Source organism: Tachysurus fulvidraco, chromosome 9, assembly GCF_022655615.1.
Source record: "Tachysurus fulvidraco isolate hzauxx_2018 chromosome 9, HZAU_PFXX_2.0, whole genome shotgun sequence".
Lineage (NCBI taxonomy): Eukaryota > Metazoa > Chordata > Actinopteri > Siluriformes > Bagridae > Tachysurus > Tachysurus fulvidraco.
Window position 1 is genome coordinate 5,993,897 of NC_062526.1, and position 19,495 is coordinate 6,013,391.

Consider the following 19,495-nt stretch of genomic DNA (forward strand, 5'->3'; position numbering starts at 1 on the left):
TGTATGTACGCAGATTTTAACTGGCTACCAGCATGTGAGTGTAATATCCTAACCAATCGAAGCGAAGAAGGCGGGATTTGTCAGAAAACGGGTGGAAAATTATTTTAGTGTCAGTTCGTTCAATTGGGCTGAGGGAAAAAGGTTTTGACCAATCATGAGCGAGTTTGAAACGCCCATTTCCAAGCGGTCTCATATAAGATACACGCTTTTCAAGGTGAGTGTGGGATAAATAAAACAAAACGAGAAATATTATACTTGTAATTCTTGTTTTTTATTGTGCTTTTTATGTACGTGCCATTTACACACTAGTTTAAAGGCTCACGGCGTCTGTTAGTGTTATCAGATTAACAATAACAATCATATTGACATGCTATAATGCTAATGCTAACTCACTACATAGTCATTTTATTCATTACAACTTATTTAAGACAAGATTGTACACGTGTATATGGTTCAAATATAATATATTTTATTCGCGATAATTTATTGGAACATTTCTTAAAGAGTACATTTAATTATGTGCGTCAATTTATGCAAATGAAGGATCTTTTAATTACATGTACATTAAATACTTAATTATACCAAATATATTATTTCTTAAGAAACAGACTTTCACAAAAATGTGTCAAAAAATTATTTTTATTATTGTTTATTGAGTAAGAACTGATCTGATAACTGACCCATTTTTTCAAATGTTTGTGTTGATTTTTATATTTTTATTATTTGCAATTATTTTTTTATTAAATTCATTACTATTTTTTTAAGTATCGTTTATTAGGAGCAGGTTTATGAATGCAGGTCATCTAGGAACTAAATTTTTTGGTTCTGAACAAAAAAAAGTGCCAACTGGTGTGATTTATAAAGATTTTATTTATTATGATGTCATTTTGTCAAGTGGGTGGAGCACAAGTTTCTAATTCTAGATAATTACTTTGTCCTGATTATAATTATTTCAGCTTGGCTTCAGCATATACTTGGTACTTTAACCTGGATGAATATAACTTAATGTTAATGTATTCCAAGGTGCTCGAGAACCGCTCGAGGAAGTGCATAAAGAAAATGGGGCTGCTTTCGGCCCTGACTCGAGGACTGGTTCGGGGAGCAGACCGCACAGCAGAGTTCACCAGTAAACGAGGCCCTAGGACCTTCTACAAAAGCCGAGGAGCCAGGCCAGCCGGAGTGCTGACCTCCAGCAGGAAGTTCATCCCTGTGCGGGAAATGATCCCGGAGTTCGTCGTTCCCAATCTGGAAGGCTTCAAGCTAAAGGCGTACGTGTCGTACAAGACCCCGCCAGGTACAGAGCAGCCCATGACTGCTGAGAGCCTCTTCAACCAGACTGTAGCTCCGCACATCCAGAGAGACTTTGAAGCTAACGAGTTTGACCCACAGCAGCTGGAGAAATACGGCTTAGAGAAGACACAGGAGGGGAAGCTGTTCAAATTGTACCCCAAAAACTTTATACGTTAAATGTCTTAAAAGTGATGAATGGACTGTGAAATGTTTTGTAGACACCAGTGTTGTATTGTTGAAAACACAATTTGCATACTATAAATTAAATTTGACCTTAAAAAACAAAAAGATGCTCAGTTGTTTTGCTACAATAATCCATATAACAGGATTCATAATTCAGAACTCATAATTTAGTGTTCAATAACTCAGAAAATAGTCCAGTTTAAGCAAGGTATAAAGTGGAATGAGGTGCAGTGGCGAGTTAAGGGAATATTTCTAAAGCAGATGGAACTTTGGGTGGAATTTAGGGCCAGTAGGTCCTGTGAGGCTGACAATCTGCTGAGAATAATCATTAGACATCATGTACTTCTTCAGCTGGTCCCAGTTTGGGGTTGCCACAGGTTTTACAAACGGATGCCCTTCCTGACACAACCCACCCATTTTATCCAGGCCTGGGACCAGCACTAAGATTTAACCCCTCAGTGGCTGGGAATCGAACCCAGGCCATGATAGTAAGAGCAATAGGTCCTGCCGCTGGACCAACAGGGAACATCGTTTAGTAATATGATGTATTATCCCCAGAGACATACATGCATCTTTTATATATATATATATATACACACACACACACAACTGATGGTTAGGGGCCTTGCTCAGGGGCCCAATAGTAGCAATTTTGTGGTCCTGAGATTTGAACTCACAACCTTCTGATCAGTAAATCAATGTGTTTACCAATGAGCTTACCCTAGTTATTGTTGCTATTAAAAAGTTTTAAAAACATTTCAAAAAATATATAGATATATATGCTTGCACACAGTATACATCTATAAATAACAGGAGAAAACCAAATCAATAAGATATAAATGCATATATCAGTAATTTATTAATATCTGTGTACATTGTGTTTTCTGTGCATAGCTGATATAAAAGTATGTAAATATTCAGTATGGAGGAAACGACTGGAAGATCTAAAGCCTCATTGGAATGGGACGACCTAAAAAGATTTTATAAACTTTATAAGCTATAGTATAGTATAGTTCCTCAGAGGATCCAGCTTCTGTTTATTCTGTGTCCATCCAATCATGAACTCTCAAGAAGAAAGAGAAGTCTCCCCAGACTGTGTGTCCGTCTCTGAACTCCAGTCCCATCTCCACACATGCAGCATGTGGTCATAGAAGGAGCAGGAAGCCAGCAGGCAGGTAAGAGGGGCTGAGTCGTCTCTGCCGCCAGGGACGGGAGGAGGAGCCGAGTCGGCAGCGGTGTGGTCGGGGATGTAGCGTCCACACTCGTCCTCCAGAGACGTGTCAAAGCTGGCAGTCGGGGATTCGTACTGGATCCTGAGGTGGCCTTCGGGCTCGGAGAGGAGGATGCTGGCTGGTTCTGTAGGAGGAGAGGAGGGTGGAGGGCCACTTAGGGTGAGGCGTGACCAGTCGGCTCCGTACGCTAGCGAGTTATGAAGGACGTAAGACGCCAGGATTGGACACGGGCCTTCTTTTCCATCTGTTAAAGTGAACATGGACAGCAGAAAAAGTATTACTTATTCCATTTTCAGTAGAATCTACTGATATCATGATGATGCTGACAACCTTAACAAAAGAATATATTAAATAGCATTTAATATGAAGACCAGGATAAAGCAGTTAAGTAAGAAACAAAACAATCAGTTCCTCAAGGAGATCACAGAATATGTTGTGATTGTTGCAGCCAAAAATGTTTGATTTTGCTGTGGTTTTTGTTTGCCATTGCGACAGGTAGCTTCATATGACATGAGACATGAAGCAGAGTTTCTCTTACCACACTGGAGTTGCTTATTTTCAAATAACAGCATGTTTTAAAGTGTTTTATTCCTCTTATACCACATATCTCGTAACCATTAGTGCAAGATGCAATGTGCTTTTTAATTCATTTACAGTCATGAAGTTATTAGTTAATATTTAGAATGTCAGACAAATTAGTTCATTATATCACTCATAACAGCTAGAAACAATCGTTCTCTCTTTGTCTCTCTCTCACTGGCGATACACTGGTCAGGAAATGGATATTGACTTCTCAGACTTTTACTATCAGTATAACAAAATATCACCACAAGGCTGTTATATTTAAATCAGGACAGGGTTGGGTTTCTGTACGTAGAGTATAATGTCTGTGGGTTTAGCTGTTGGTGAGCTGGTCGATAGGAAAGGGAAGTGATGTGAGCCCACAATTCACACCTTTCCAGAATAAAATAGACAGCGCAACATAAACTACACCACAGTTCTATATAAAAAGCTGAACAGAGTCAAAACAAACCCCACAACAGTCGAAACAAACCCACAGCTTGTTCTTTTACCAAGAAAACAAAAAGTTAAAAACTCCTGGTCTTGTTTAATCCCAGACGCTTCATATCAGACTAGACGAACTAATTGTTTTATTGGGGTCTTGTGTGTTTCTGGTTCTGAAGCTCACCTCTACTGTAAAGTATTATCTATGTATTATGTTTGGTATTATGGTTGTACAGACTGGCTGTTGTCAGAAAATGACCCAGCCTGTCCTGTTTGGGCTTACCCTCAGCTCTCTGGCAGTGAAGGATGTGAAAATCGTTGTGCATGCATGCAGCTAACAGCAGGTGTTCGTGAACAGGGTGCCACTTCAGTCTCCACACTCCTCCACCAACTGGTGTTTCACTGAGAGGCTGTCGCATATTCCTCCCATCCCATATAAGCACGTTTTCATCGTAACTAAAGCAACAGACGTTGATTAATTAATACAATTTAGCAGTGTGAAACATCTTCGATCTCTTCGTACTGCATACGGAGTCGGTTCTCGAGCTGCTTTACCTGCCTGTGGCTAAGACGTGCTCTCGGTGAGGGTTGCTGTGTATGCTACACACTCCCATCGAATGCCTGTGAAGGGAGAATTTGACGTGACGTAAACGATAATTAGAACTTCGTTAAAGAGCCGCAGTAAAATAACCGTCACCTTTTACTGGTGAATGTAGGGGACGAGGGACCCATCCTCAGATCCCAGCCCTTAAGTTTGCAGTCATCACCACCTGGCACAAACAAGCCAAAACACTGACATATATAAATTGCATAAGATGAAATCAGATGTAATTTTATTTTAAGTGTAATGTTCAGATCTGTTTCATAGACTTCATTTGACCGGAGGACTATGTTTTAATACATTATAATTCATTATAAATTTTAATTTAATGCATGTTTTAATGCATTGTGGGTGTGTCTAATTTGCATATTCATGAATCTTCAGGAGAGCATAGAAGCTTTTTCTTGCTTCTAATTATTTTTTATTATTCAATATAAAAAGGTATAGTCTATAAAATGTATAGTATATATAAAAGTATGGGTTAAAATTGTATAGAACTTTTACATTTAAAAAACAGGTCTATTTAAATTGTGTGTAAATAAAGGGAAAGATGACAGCATGAGAAAGAAGAAAACAGAAGGTTTATTTCGGTGTCTAACCAGAATAAACCAGCTGTGTATCCCAGTAACTGAACGCCGAAATCCAGGCCTCAAAGTCGTGAGCTTTCCACTGAGACATGGCGCTCAGGTCGTCCTCAGCCAGAGACAGCAGCGTAAGAGAGCCGGTCGAGTCGCTGGTCACCACACGGGGATCGGTGCTGTAAACCAACATGGCAACAGCTTCCACTTGACATCATGCATGTACACAATTCAGGTTTAGCATTGAAAGTGAAGCACAAAGCCTCTCACCTGTCACCTCTGCCTGTGGACCAGTCCAGAGACAGTGCTAATCTGTTAGGACCCAGCTCTGTGCTGAAGACAGGATCTAGAGCACATCTGCCATCCTACTCAACAGTAACCAGAGTCAGACACAGCTTTAATGTCAGTTCCGTTATGTGTACAGGACATACACAGGTCTGAAATTGCATTTCTATCAGTCATACTGCGCAGCAACAAGAAAAAAGCTATCTATCTATATAGAAGTACAGTATATATAAATATAAATACATAAATATATATATATTTATTATGTACATATGTAAGCATAAGGGTTTTAAATATATAATTATGGATAAATATCAATAAAAAGTATAAAAAAATATATAAAGGTACGTGTTCAAACTGTATATAACTTTTACATTTATAAATATACAAACTAAAGAGTAGAATGTAGTAATCCTTGCAAATCAGAATGTGTCTTACAGAAAATGTCTGGCTTTAAAATAAATCAGGTCTTTATTTGTTGTTATACATTATGTCTCCTACAGTATCATGTCTGAAGTCTCACCTGTGTGTCTTTGAGTCCATGCAGTTGGATTTCTCCACATGCCGTGGCCAATCCCAGCAGAGGACGCTCATACAGCTCTGTATGACACCTGAGGAAGATTAAAAACAATAAAAAAGGATCCAGTCCCCCCCCCCCCCCAATGTAAACCTTCCTGAAACGTATTCGCTCGACCAAGTATGACTGTTTGCTTGTCAACAATGCCTTTTCAATTTCCTTTAAAGTTAAGCATTGTTCATCTTAAAGGCAATAAAAGTTGTTTAATTCAAATCTGTTACAAATCTAGCTGGTTAAGTGTGATTTCCTCACACAGTAAATTGTAAATATTACTCTACATTCATACTTTGCGCAAGCTGTCAGGCGGCTGCTTCGCATCAGAAACGGACGAGAGCGCTTACACAATCTGTACAAACGACAACACTTTTTTCCTAACAAAAAATGCGGTCTCTCTTTTTATGGTCAGCGGTTGTGGAGCTTTGTGTAATTTTTAAGAAATAAATAACAAAACCAATCTAACCTACTGCACATTTAAAATGCTTGTATGACGTAATAAGTAAATTTTATAAATAGCACTGAAGCAATCTCTGATTATTTCCCAATCAATGATAAGTGGAGGAAGAAGCTCACGTTTAAATGCCTCGAGCGACATTTACCTCTGGTGAAATAGATATATATTCTGTATATATTCTTAAATTATTTCATAATAAAAGGTCAGAATTTGTCCAAGTGAAGTGTTTCCCAGTCCATCTCACACACACACACCATTTCAGGTCTAGTATAGCTGGAGTTTCAATGCGCTGGATCTCAGTCAGTGGAGGTGTGAATGATTGTTGCTGGTCAAAGTGGAACAGGTAAAGTCGACCGATTCTGCTGGGGTTCTACAAACACATACACAAGTCAAGAGTCAAGAAGCTTTTATTGTCCTTTCCACCATATATAGCTGTTGCAGTTCACAGTGAAATGAGACAACATTTCTACAGGATCATAATGCTACATAGAACAAAGACAGAGCTATAAGGAAGTGAGAAAAGTGAAGTGACATACGGCTAAGGACTTAGTCGTAGACACATAAAGTGCAACTGTGCAACCTGGTGTAAACAATGCAGGACAAGACAACAAGACAGAGCAAGACAGTGCAGGACAAAAGACAACAAGACAGAGCAAGACAGTGCAGGACAAAAGACAACAAGACAGAGCAAGACAGTGCAGGACAAAAGACAACAAGACAGAGCAAGACAGTGCAGGACAAAAGACAACAAGACAGAGCAAGACAGTGCAGGACAAAAGACAACAAGACAGAGCAAGACAGTGCAGGACAAAAGACAACAAGACAGAGCAAGACAGTGCAGGACAAAAGACAACAAGACAGAGCAAGACAGTGCAGGACAAAAGACAACAAGACAGAGCAAGACAGTGCAGGACAAAAGACAACAAGACAGAAAGACAGTGCAGGACAAAAGACAAGACAGAGCAAGAAAGTGCAGGACAAAAGACAGAAAGACAGAAAGAGAACAAGACAAAGGACAAGAAGACAGAAAGACAGTGCAGAAAAAAAGAGTGCAAACAAAAAATAAAAGACAATACACAAACGACAATAATAAAAGCAGCACTGACAGTGTAAATACTGTATGTTTAAAACAATATTACGTGTGCAGAAATACTGGAATGAACACATTATTATAGCAGCAGTTACATGAGGTGTTGTAATGTATTGTGCAAACAGCAATCAACTGAAATGTGACACAGCTTGTGTAAGAGCAAAACAGTGTGAAGAGTGTGTAACTAGTGTAGATCTGTGCAGTCCATACAGTTGATGTGTGTGTTGTGCTCAGTTCAGTTCAGTAGAGAATAACAGACTGTGCAACAACTTAATAAACTAAACTAACTTAAGCCCAACAATTGCAGCTTTGGTGGACCTGGGATTCGAACTCACAACCTTGTGATTATTAGCCCAACACCTTAACCACTAGGCTACCACGTCATCACTCACCTTCTCATCGTCTTTCTGAAGCTGGTAGGTGCCACAAGCCAAAATGTGTTCGTATCGATGTACAGGACACCATTCTACTGTGTCCGCGCTCAGCTCCGTGTCAAACACCTGCAGGTTTCGGGTTCTAGAGGAACCCATTTCAACAAGGTTTACATGCTACACAACAGCACGTGTCCGGTGACAGGCTCTACACTGTACGCATGCGCAGAAAAGGGTGATGGCGGATTACGTAATTAAGCTTTAAAATTAATTACATGGGTTAGTTAAGCTAAGATAAGATCAAATAAATGATATTTTAGGGAGAAGGGAAGAGATACCAGTGTAATAGTAGATGTTTATTTCAGCTTAAATTTGAGACTTAAATTTCATTCCTTAATCAATACGAAGTGTTTACAAGTGCAATGATGTACTTCCGGTAACAAATCCGCTGTTATTTATAGAAAATTCCTCAACTACAAAATTTAGATTATTAAACAGGACTTAAAGCGTTTAGAATTTTTTTAGATATTTTTTTTTACATTTTTACTTTTTCAATAACCGAAAATAAAAATATATTTGTTCTCGGCAATAAAAGGTACTTCCGGGTCACGTTGTTAATTGTTTATTTTTTTGTTGTTGTTGTGTATCTGTTATGGTTCTGTTGTCTAGTCCATGGACCAGGTCGTGTTTCAGTCTAAAAGTGTCCTTTGCACTTTGACAGATAAGAAAGATCAGTCACAATATGTCTGTTTTACACAAAAGAAGCCTGCAGGGATCAACATTGGGTGAGTTTGTAATGATCCACCGTTTTAGCACCAGATCTATAGGTGGGATTTATTTGACTTTAATTAGAAGTTATGTCCCATAATTATATCTTATTAATTAGTTATCAGTTGTGTTGTGATTTTCTTTCCTAGACTGAGCAATGGTGAATCTGTTTGGAAAGCAGACCTGGATGAGGAAACCTGTCTCTCACAATTTGTAAGTTCCTCTAAATAAATGGTTCTCAGCCTCTTCCTCTGAACTTCATACCATCACTGTGTACTGGTTTAATAAGAACAATAAATCTTTCAATTCCATTCAATTCAAGTTTATTTGTATGGCACTTTTTACAATCGACGTTGTCTCGAGGCAGCTTTACAGAACATAAACATAGAACAAAAGGTTATTATAAAGATTAATAGAATACAAGATTCATGATTAATATTAGACATATTTAAATGTGTTTGTATTTATCCCGAATGAGCAAGTCTGAGGTGACTCAGGTGACTGTGGGGAGGAAAAACTCCCTTCGATGGTAAAGGAAGGAATCTTGAGAGGAACCAGACTCAATGGGGAACCTCATCCTCATTTGGGTGACACTGGAGGGTGTGATTTATAAATATACAGTCTGATAAATGTTGTAATGATGAAGAGGTTGTTTTCCTCAAAGACCACATGGTGTCGGCGTCTCCTCTTTAGTATAGCAGAGTCTAACTGGAGCTGGTAAATCTCTAGATGCCTCAGGATCCTCACAAAATCAGCCTCGTTCACAGCGGAGGTCCAAAATATCTTCATGGCATATTTAAATACTGACCAATCATGTATTACATACCCTGTATATTATTTCCTTCTTTTTTCCCCCTTTTTTTAAATTAAGGAACATCCATGAAATAAAACCCTTTTAATATTTATTTTGTATTTTTTTTTAGTTATTTATTTTATCCCTATGCAAACTTTTGCACTCAGCTCTGTATACCTATTGGAATTATTTCACAAACCTCAGAACACAACACGACATATTTGAGATATACTGTATTCTACCTAATTAGAAGCAGTTTTCTTAGTTTTATTAAAAGGAAACATAATTTCTAACTGTTTTCCTATTTAATGAGCATTTTATTAAACCCTTTTTATTTATGCAACTGGCTACATAGACCTATAACTTTAATAACTGAATAGTAACCAATACATAGTATGTATTCACTATTACCACAGACCCCCGGTTACGCTTCACGAGTCTATAGAGGTTCCTAAACCACCATTATGACTCATTGTAATAAGAGGACTGATATTCAGTTTGCTTTAAAACGTGGAATAATCTTTGTAATCTTTTTATATACTTTTCAGAAGAAGAAATTATCACTGAAATCAACAGAAGACTATGCCCTAAAATTAAAGTAAGGTTGTTTGTCATAAAAATAGCTTCATAACAGAAAGTCAATATTAAGTTAATGATTCTTTTCCCCCCACACGCTTGGTTTCACCCGGTTGGATTTAGGAGTGCATGCAGGAGCGGCAGTGCGTATGTCTCCCTGCAGGAGGATAAGGCTGTGCTTCACCTCAGCTCTGAGCCTGCAGACCTCAGTGTGTCTTTCACCAAGCTCACAGATCATGAAGGAAGGACAGAGCTCAAAGATCTCCTCTTTAAGATGGCAGACATTTTAATGCAACAGGACAGTACAGGTTCGGTAGAAAACAGGGCTTGATCTTTGTTCCTTAACATGTCCAAGATAAAATGCCATCCATTTTATTTACTCATTCTAGTAATTCCAATTATGCTGAAATGTTCTTTGAATATTAGTATAGCTGGAGTGAGTTATATATGTAAACATCTAGATGTTTTGTAGAGCATCTAAAGCAAGTAAAACATCTGCTGTAAGTCAGACCCTCAGTGCTATCTGAATCTAAAGCCAGGTTTTGTACCCTTATAGGCACATCTTCATCAAGCCCTATTAAAACCCAACAGAGGAAGGGAATGGGTGAGTTGAAGTGTCATCCTGTTTCCTTCTTTTATATCTAACATTGAGAGAGATGAGAGAGACATGAATAATGGTAGCTTTATCGCGTTTATTTAGGATTTGAACCGAAGAGACAGCCCACTGGTCCAACGATCGCAGTGAAGAAACGCCTGCCAGGGGATTCACTCATCAACCCAGGAACTAAAAGGTCATTTGGATGAACACGTGTATTTAGAGTGTCTTTTTAAATGAATGTTTAAAGGAACATTTTAGACCAGCGGTGTCCAGTCTTATCCACAAAGGGCCGGTGTGGGTGAAGGTTTTCATTCCAACCAAGCAGGAGCCACACCAGAGTCTACTAAAAGCCAAGAACAACTGATTAAACAGGGGGAATCAGGTGTGGCTTCTGCTTGGTTGGAAGGAAAACCTGCACCCACACCAGCCCTTTGTGGATAAGATTGGACACCGCTGTTTTAGACCCTTAAAAACCTTTGGGTTAAGGGTTCCAAGCCGATTTGTCTGTGGATCGTTGCTAGGAATACTGTAGTGTCGTAAATAGTTTACTCAGACATGCAGTGTAGCCTGATTTGTCTGTTGATTGGTGGTGGAAAATAATAATAATAATAATATGATGATGATGATGATAAAACTACTATTATAATGGTGCTTGAAAGAAACATTCACATTGGTTTTTTTTTTTTTTTTGCAGGAAGCGCTCTGCTACAGGAGTAGCGTTTGACGATGGAGACGAGACATGAACCTCCTGATAGTGACCCTGACACATGTTCCTGTTTTAATCCAACACAATCAGTGCAATTACTACAACCGGCTGTTTTTATCAACTGAAACAATTATGAAGCTTTTTTTTTTTTAACTTTATGCATGATTTTAACATTTTAGTCAAAAAAATAAATGATATTTTTTAAAAGTGTGTATATTTGAACTTTTTTATGACAAAGAAAACACAGTTCAACACTTTTTTTTTTTATTTCCTGTTCATATTAAAAACACCTGAACAGCTCATCACAAGAATAAGGAAAATAAGGTAATCATCAGAAACGAGCTCGAGTCAGTCTGAGTAGGAATTTAACAGCATGGGAAAAAAACCACACACGATTTCTATCCATGAATATGCACTTAATTACATGACGCTTGAAAGTATTTGCTCCCGAGTAAAAACTAAATCTTAAACCGCTTGGTTAAACGTTTGTCTTTGTTTGCTGGTGTCTTAATAGTAACATGACTTTCAGGTGAATTAGGATTAATCAACACTTGACTCATATTTACAACAACAGTAGCAAAGATGCAATTAACTCACATTTAGTTCAAACATCGAAAAATATGCTTCATTTTCCCTTTGGTCATATTACATGTAAAATAAAACACAAAGATACTCAGGGGACATCATTAAGTACGTATACTTAAGGATCTCTTTGCTTTCTGTCGTTCTTTCGGCTTAAAATAAAGGACTTTGTATATTTTTTTATGAGGTTTTCTTCACAGATCTAACGTTATGCTAAAGCAGGAGCAATGAATAGAGTTAAACACTAGACACACTATAGCACAGCTCAAACACCTCTGTACAGCTTCCACTGACTTTTGCAAAAAAAAAACACGTTTTTTTGTTTTCATGTCTTTAGCACACAATACAGTGCAAAATAAAGGATTACGGGAGGAAAATAAATACATCACTTGATCAGGTGATATGCAAAAAAAAAAATAGATAAAATAAAATAAAACAAGGTCTCCTGAAATCTATGCGTTGTTGATCAGACTGAAACAGAAGTTCACCTTTGGCTTCACAGTGAATGCAAAACAGTTAAGGATTAAATGTCGGTCTTTCTAACATGTGCATGTGCATTATTATAAAAAAAAAAATTGAGAATAACGCAATTTTACATCTTTGCGATGACCGTCATGGCAAATTCGGGAAAACGACTCTTAAATGAGGCACCGATCTGTGCAAAAAAAACATTTTCATGCCATTTACATTCACTAAACGTTCACATTCGACACCTTATTCCTCTGGTCCACCCCGTCAAAATGGTCAGGGATGGGTTCAGACCAGTTTGATGTCCGACCTCAAACCAGTGTTTCCAGTAAACGTCTCTCATAAAAGGTGCGTTTGTTTGTACGTCAGAAATTGTACCACTTTTAATACGTGACATAAGCCTTAAAACATTTCGATCGATAAAATATAGGACGTACTGTACCACAGGCTTGAATATATAGCATGCTCTCAATCAAGGCAGGTTCAACATATTAACAAAGGGTAGATTTGATTATAGAATTAAAAAAAAAAATTAAAAAAACAATCAGCATTTTAGCTGAAAAATTGACCGGTCATAAAAATAACAGGGTAAAAGGTGTGAAACCCCAAAAGGTCTTTGTTATCAGGGATGATATGTTATTTCATGACATCAACAGCTAGTTCAGAACAGCATGAACCCATTTTAGTTTTTAAAAATCTGACCGTGTATCCGTTTAATAACCTGTTTTAATCCCGTCCCAAAAGAGGGATATTCACCATAATCATTTCTCCAAAATGCAAAATCACTTTATATAGCAGCAGCAGCAGCAGCAGCAGTGCGTCTGAGGCTCTGATGAGTGACCCTGGAGTCCTCAGTAAGCTCCACCACCACAGCACACACGGATAAACAGCACAGTTCTTCTTAAGGCCAGACAGATGGACCACACGGAGAAAGGAGATTAAGAACATCTTCCCTTGGTCAGATGAATGTCTGTACTTGAGGCTGTGTTTTTCACGTTTCTGTGAAGGAGGTTGCTGTTTCAGCAAAGAGTATCTGTATTAAAGGACAACTGCACCTACAGGATAAAAAAGAATTGAAAGGAATTATTATAGAACCTCACTGTCATAATCGAGTGTACTGTAAATAAGGGATAAACACGACGAGGTGTGCTGTTACAGTATGTGCTGTTGCTATAACCACAGCAAACTGTCAATGACTAAAAAAGTGTTTTGATTATTTATTAAGGTAGGAACATTTGAAGCGGATACATTAAGAACATACACGAAGAAGCGCATACATTACAACTCAGTGAACAGAACAGTATTTTGAACATACTAGTGGAATTCTGCATGTTTTTTAAAAAAAATTACATTAAATAACATAGAATTACGTTTTCAAATTTTTTTTTTAAGTTGCAGCATGAGGAGGGAAATATCTTGCATGTGATGTATGGATACATTATTGGATCAATACATTATTTTGTATAAATATCATTGGGCTTAATCTCACCCTCTCTTCTTCGAAGCTGATGAGCCCTTCATCATCATCACTCTCCAGTTCCTCGGGCTCGTCAGTGACCAGAGCGCTCAGCTCGGTGTTGGTCGTTCGTGGTAGCAGGATTCTAAGCAGACGCTGCAGGGGCGACTCACTGCTTTTCTTCGGCGAGCTCTCCTGCTGCTCCAGGTTGTCACTTTGCTTTTTGGCAAAGTTCACAAACACCTATACCAAATTTATAGAGCTGTATTTTAATCTTGATGAACTGCTGCTTAAGTGCTCAGGATTTGGAAAAGGGGTGAAAAATATATCACGATACTTGACATATCTATGAGAGTTATTAGAGTATTAGAGCAATATATAAGCTTGCTAGCAATTTCCATGGGGAATTAATAAAGTACTTTTATTCATTCATTCATTTTATACTGCTTTATCCGAACTACCTCGTGTCACGGGGAGCCTGTGTCTATCTCAGGCGTCATCGGGCATCGAGGCAGGATACACCGTGGACGGAGTGCCAACCCATCGCAGGGCACACACACACTCTCATTCACTCACACACTCACACACTATGGACAATTTTCCAGAGATGCCAATCAACCTACCATGCATGTCTTTGGACCTGGGGAGGAAACCGGAGTACCCGGAGGAAACCCCCGAGGCACGGGGAGAACATGCAAACTCCACACACACAAGGCGGAGGCGGGAATCAAACCCCCAACCCTGGAGGTGTGGGGCAAACGTGCTAACCACTAAGCCACCGTTCCCCCCAAAGTATTTTTAATGTCTACAAAAATAAATGATTTATCGTTAATCAGTGCAAACCTGCCTGCAGACCTTGTAATTATTGTTTTTGAAAAACTGCATAAAATACTAAAAAATTAATTTTTGTATATTGTTTTTAATAGTATATTAGGAATAAATATCTATTCACATTAACCCTTTACTTTACATCTACTATATTTTGCTTGTTCTTCCTCGAAATTTATTGTATAAGAAAAAGGTGAAATCAGTAAAAGACGATAAGACTATAAAAAAAACTAAAAAAAAAAAACAGGAAATAGTTTTCAGATAAATCAAATCCAAACCCATAAGAAGAAAAAAAAAGAAAATTCTAAAATACAGGATGTCCCAAAGATCTCTATACTAAGGGGAATTAATACTTTTCAGCAAAATGTCTTCCATAATATTTTCAGATAGACTTTCAGAATGCCTTTGACAAAAGAAAAATGTATTGAAATCATTCCCATGGCTAGATCACGAAGCCATAAGCTTGCGATGAACTTTAACAGAAAATGGTCCAAGTGCATCACACACAAATGGGGAGGCAAAGATGTGAGAGATGACCTTGTGTTAAAAAGTCTTAAATAGCCTTATTTACTGTATGCATCCTATTGGGACACAATGTACTTATTATTCTCTGTACTGTATGTGTCTGTACTGACACTTTCACTTTTTCTCAGAGGAATTGTGTATAGAAGTCTATATTTACATTATATCCTATAGTATATTTTATCTATCTATCTATCTATCTATCTATCTATCTATCTATCTATCTATCTATCTATCTATCTATCTATCTATCTATCACAGAACGATTAATCGCTCGTGTTGGAGAAGAAAAGCCGAGCTGCTTACGTTATCCAGGGTGGTCTGGCTGACGGAGTAATCCTCGATGCACAGCACCTCCACCACCTGCTCCATCTTACTGAACACCTGAGCCAGAGAGATATTCTCTGACTTCAGCTGGTACTGGATCTTAGTGTGATGTCTCTCCTTTGAGGCAAGAGAGAACAAACCTGTTACAAACCAGTTACTGCAAACTAAGCAGATACACACTCCCTAGCCATGTAATTGCTTTATTCCCTGCCAAGGATGTTTATTAATGACATCCTGGCTGCACAAAAGCCCACAGTAGAACTAGACTGTTGTGAGAAAATCACTGTTAATTTGAATAAAAATAAATTAAGCCCATATGCCAAAATAGTGGTCAAGTCTTCCATAGTTTCCACAGATTAACCCACACACCTGACTGACACACAAGACCATTTCTAGCTGAAAATGGTGCAAGTGAAGAAGATTTTATTTGTCATCTCATCCGTATATAGCTGATGCAGTACATAGTGAAATGAAACATTTCTCCAGGACCATGGTGCTACATAAAAATAACATAAAGCTAGATAAAACAACACAGAGTTAGGGACTTATGTCCTCACCACATGAAGTGCAACGTGTGCAACCTAGTGCAACAGAGGCACTCTGAGACAGCAGGGAAGCACAAGAATACAATATGTAAATGGTGGGCTTTCAGCTGCTCTCTGTTCAGGGTCACAGTGGTTCATGTGATTGACAAATTTGATTTGATGCAGGTTTTATTACAGACACCCTCCCATTTTATCCAGGTTTAGGACGTCCCTGAGAGTTAGCTCTTCAGTGGCTCGGTTAGCTCCCTGCCCAGGACTCAAACCCAAGCCATGGCAACAAGCGTGCAGTATCCTACCGCTGGACCACCAGGAGGTTAAGAATACAGCATTTAAATAAACTAATTAGACAAATGCATATTATTATTATTATTATTATTATTATTATTATTATTATTGTTGTTGTTGTTGTTGTTGTTGTTGTTGTTGTTGTTGTTGTTGTTGTTGTAGTAATACACACCCATCTAAGCTATTTCTGGCCAGTAGTGTAATAAGCAGATATACCACCAGAGGGCTCCATAAGAGCACAGGACAAAGAAACTCAGACAGACAGACAGACAGACAGACAGACAGACAGATAGACAGGTAGGTAGGTACATACATACATAGAATGAAGAGTAGAAATGTCAGATTTAAAAATTAATAAATAAATAAACAAATAGCTTCTGATTTTTTTATCTTCATTGTGTATTATTATTAGCAGTACTAGTAGTAGATTGGGGCATGTGGAAGCTCAGTGGTTAAGTTGCTGATTAGAAGGTTGTGAGCTAAAATCCCAGCACCACCAAGCTGCCACTTCTGGGCCCTTGCTTAAAGCCCCTAACCCTCAGCTGCTCAATAGGATAACGGTGAAAATGTAAGTCGCTCTGGATAACGGCATCTGCCAAATGTAAATGTTGTAGGAGTAGAATCACTTCTGCTACAAAGAGGATGTTGCTCAGAGCCCCAAATGTTGATAAGCAGTTATATAAAGAATGTATAAGTTTAAGAAATCAAAACCTTACAAATTTGTTAATTCTGTTTTATGGGGTTGTGTAGACGAAGCAGCACAGCAACACTATAGCATGACTTTAATGCTAAGAACTCAAAGGCTCTATAAACAGTCAAAAGGCTTCATAAAACTCTGAAAGAGCTGCAAATCCTGACAGTGAATCTATCTCACTTTAGGATTATTGCTGTAATAAGGAAACGTAATAAAAACGATTTTTTCCTCCCACTTTCATTTTGAAGGCAGTTTATAGCTTTACACCAACATGATATAAATAAAGAAACATTTGTATTAATAGTAACAATATAGTAATGATAAACTAGTGGTCATTATATCAATAAAAAAAAAAGAAACCCTTGCCTTTAAGATGGCCTCGGGGAAGTTCCTGTTAAAGAAGCGGATCACTTCTTTAACACTAGCAGTCGTCTTGGTGCGCACTGTGATCATGTAACCGTCACCAAACCTGTGGATGTGAGATCAAATGCCTCTGACAATCAGCCCGGACGTAGAAACCAGTGAGGATGAACTGATATTATTTACAGTGTTCAATAAACCTTTAAATCCAAATCATTTAAAATATTTTTTTTAATACAAGTTAAGCTTTACAAACCTTCCTTCATTATTATGTACTGTACATTATGTATATTATGTATATTATAAACGATAAAATGTTGTTAAACTATAAACATATACAGTATGTAGACATTTATTAAACCTCAAATGTTTGAATGTTTCACATTTAAAACAGGTGACTCATCTGTGCACAGGTCATGATGCTAGTTACAAGTAGCAGTTTAAAGCACCACCATGACACATAACCACTTAAAATATTCTTTTTAGCCATGAGGTAATCACTAATGGTAACTGGTCACTTCTGATGCCATTCTGTTAAGTTAGATAAGTGCGCAGACCGTTTGTACAGTACAGTAGCTAGACCCTTTCTATTTTACATTTAAATGTTACTTGAATACATCTGATATAAACCAGGTATGGATGGATGGATGGATGGAGATAGATAGACCGACCTTTATTGTTACTGCATAAAGGTGCATGGCAACGAAATGCCTCTACATCTACAAGAAGTTCAAATAGTAGAAAAAAATATGCAAAGGAACATGAAATGTTCCAATAAATATGTCAGAAAATGTATAACAATAAATAAAGTTATGGCAGTTCGAATGTGCACAAGTATAGTATGTGCAAAATAGGAATACGTGCCAGTTGTCCAGTATATCTAAATAAATATAATTATATATAGTGCATTACGTGTATTGTGTGTACAAGAGTAACCAAGATAATATATATACAGTGTATATACAGATAATACACATAAAGGGATGTAAACTAGGTTAAGCGATGAATTTCCAGTTATATACAATTGTAACTGAATGTACAGGTGGAGCAGAAATGCAATGTGATTGCAGACGGTGACGTATTTGTATTAGTGAGACGATCAGGGTTCTAGCGGTGTAGTGAGTTCGGTACGTTTATGGTAAAATAGGAAACATGATTACATGAAGATGGAGTTGTGTCTAAAAAGTTTGAAAGAAATTTTCCCACACAAGGGTGTACAAACTTTTCTTTTGTTTAAGTCCTCACCTGTTCTTGAGATGCTGAATGCTGCCCAGACACTTGAACCTTCCATTAACCATGATTCCCAGGCGAGTGCACAATGCCTCGCACTCCTCCATACTGAAAAGAACACAGCAGTGCATGGTCTTAGAACTTACCTAGCAACAACATGCAAACTCCGCCCACTCAGGACAAAGGTGGGATTTGAACCCCAGTCGCAGGGATGCAAGGAAAATATGTTAACCACTAAGCCACCAAGGTCCCAGATAGATAGATAGATAGATAGATAGATAGATAGATAGATAGATAGATAGATAGATAGATAGATAGATAGATAGATAGATAGATAGATAGATAGATAGATAGATAGATAGATAGATAGATAGATAAGATAAGATAAGATAAGATAAGATAAGATAAGATAAGATAAGATAAGATAAGATAGATAGGCATCTTCATCACCTGTGTGATGTCAGCACCACCGATCGTCCCGTCTTGATGATGTCAAGGATAAGGTTCCAGAGGAAGCGGCGAGCTTTCGGGTCCATGCCGGTTGTGGGTTCGTCCTGCAGGACACAGCAGAGAAAAAGATGAAGGACAAAGCTTGCTAACTTTACAGGGTAAGGATTAGAGAACACAGCCTAGGAGCTCAAACCAGGAAAATCAGGGAGGGGTATCCGATGAGAGCGATAGCTGTAGACAGTTTGCGTTTGTTTCCTCCACTGTACGTGCCAGCCGGCTTGTCTGCGTACTTGGAGAGCTGGAGCTTCTCCAGGGCCCACTGCACCACCTGAGGGGTGAGATAGAGGGGTTAGAGAGGAGATGGTACATGACGGAATGAAACGAGTAAGGTTTAATTACCACTTAAATTGCACTTTCAACTGAAACAGTTGTTAAATGTAATGCATAAAAAACTGCTTCTTTTTCCAAGTTGCTCAAACAAATCCACAAATTAGATTTGTGTGTGTGTGTGTGTGTGTGTGTGTGTGTGTGTGTGTGTGTGTGTGTGTGTGTGTGTGTGTGTGTGTGTGTGGTTTATTTTAAGAATTAGAATTTTTTATTTTCAATTATATATTTTTTGTTTTTTTAATTATTTCTTTAAAAGA

At 38.0% G+C, this 19,495-nt stretch overlaps 4 protein-coding genes across 6 annotated transcripts in view; 2 read left to right on the top strand and 2 right to left on the bottom strand.

Moving 5' to 3' along the window:
- Window positions 1-63: 63 nt before the first annotated feature.
- Window positions 64-1,578, top strand: mrpl41 (mitochondrial ribosomal protein L41). Its single transcript, XM_027162769.2, has 2 exons — window positions 64-214; window positions 1,024-1,578. The coding sequence occupies exons 1-2, from the start codon at window positions 155-157 to the stop codon at window positions 1,465-1,467; spliced, it is 504 nt and encodes a 167-aa protein (XP_027018570.1). The 5' UTR covers window positions 64-154; the 3' UTR covers window positions 1,468-1,578.
- Window positions 1,579-2,302: 724 nt separating this feature from the next.
- On the bottom strand, window positions 2,303-7,988 carry dph7 (diphthamide biosynthesis 7). The gene is made up of 9 exons (XM_027162976.2): window positions 7,685-7,988; window positions 6,457-6,572; window positions 5,698-5,785; window positions 5,160-5,254; window positions 4,911-5,068; window positions 4,408-4,480; window positions 4,266-4,331; window positions 3,994-4,166; window positions 2,303-2,949 (listed from the first exon to the last, which is right to left on the bottom strand). Exons 1-9 carry the CDS (start codon window positions 7,820-7,822, stop codon window positions 2,540-2,542), a joined length of 1,317 nt encoding a protein of 438 aa, XP_027018777.2. The 5' UTR covers window positions 7,823-7,988; the 3' UTR covers window positions 2,303-2,539.
- A 281-nt stretch (window positions 7,989-8,269) lies between these two features.
- Window positions 8,270-11,314, top strand: paxx (PAXX non-homologous end joining factor). The gene is made up of 7 exons (XM_027162978.2): window positions 8,270-8,448; window positions 8,581-8,644; window positions 9,773-9,822; window positions 9,924-10,108; window positions 10,357-10,404; window positions 10,501-10,591; window positions 11,093-11,314. The coding sequence occupies exons 1-7, from the start codon at window positions 8,336-8,338 to the stop codon at window positions 11,139-11,141; spliced, it is 600 nt and encodes a 199-aa protein (XP_027018779.1). The 5' UTR covers window positions 8,270-8,335; the 3' UTR covers window positions 11,142-11,314.
- A 37-nt stretch (window positions 11,315-11,351) lies between these two features.
- The window catches only part of abca2 (ATP-binding cassette, sub-family A (ABC1), member 2), a 75,030-nt gene continuing 66,886 nt past the window's right edge, over window positions 11,352-19,495 (bottom strand). For all 3 annotated transcript variants that reach the window (XM_047819072.1, XM_047819073.1, XM_027162975.2), the window contains 7 exons: window positions 19,045-19,179; window positions 18,852-18,955; window positions 18,417-18,509; window positions 17,178-17,280; window positions 15,267-15,404; window positions 13,644-13,853; window positions 11,352-13,209 (listed from right to left, as the gene is read on the bottom strand). In XM_047819072.1, coding sequence (XP_047675028.1) covers window positions 13,174-13,209; window positions 13,644-13,853; window positions 15,267-15,404; window positions 17,178-17,280; window positions 18,417-18,509; window positions 18,852-18,955; window positions 19,045-19,179 — 819 coding nt within the window. In that variant the 3' untranslated portion in view covers window positions 11,352-13,173. The remainder of the gene's footprint in view (window positions 13,210-13,643; window positions 13,854-15,266; window positions 15,405-17,177; window positions 17,281-18,416; window positions 18,510-18,851; window positions 18,956-19,044; window positions 19,180-19,495) is intronic.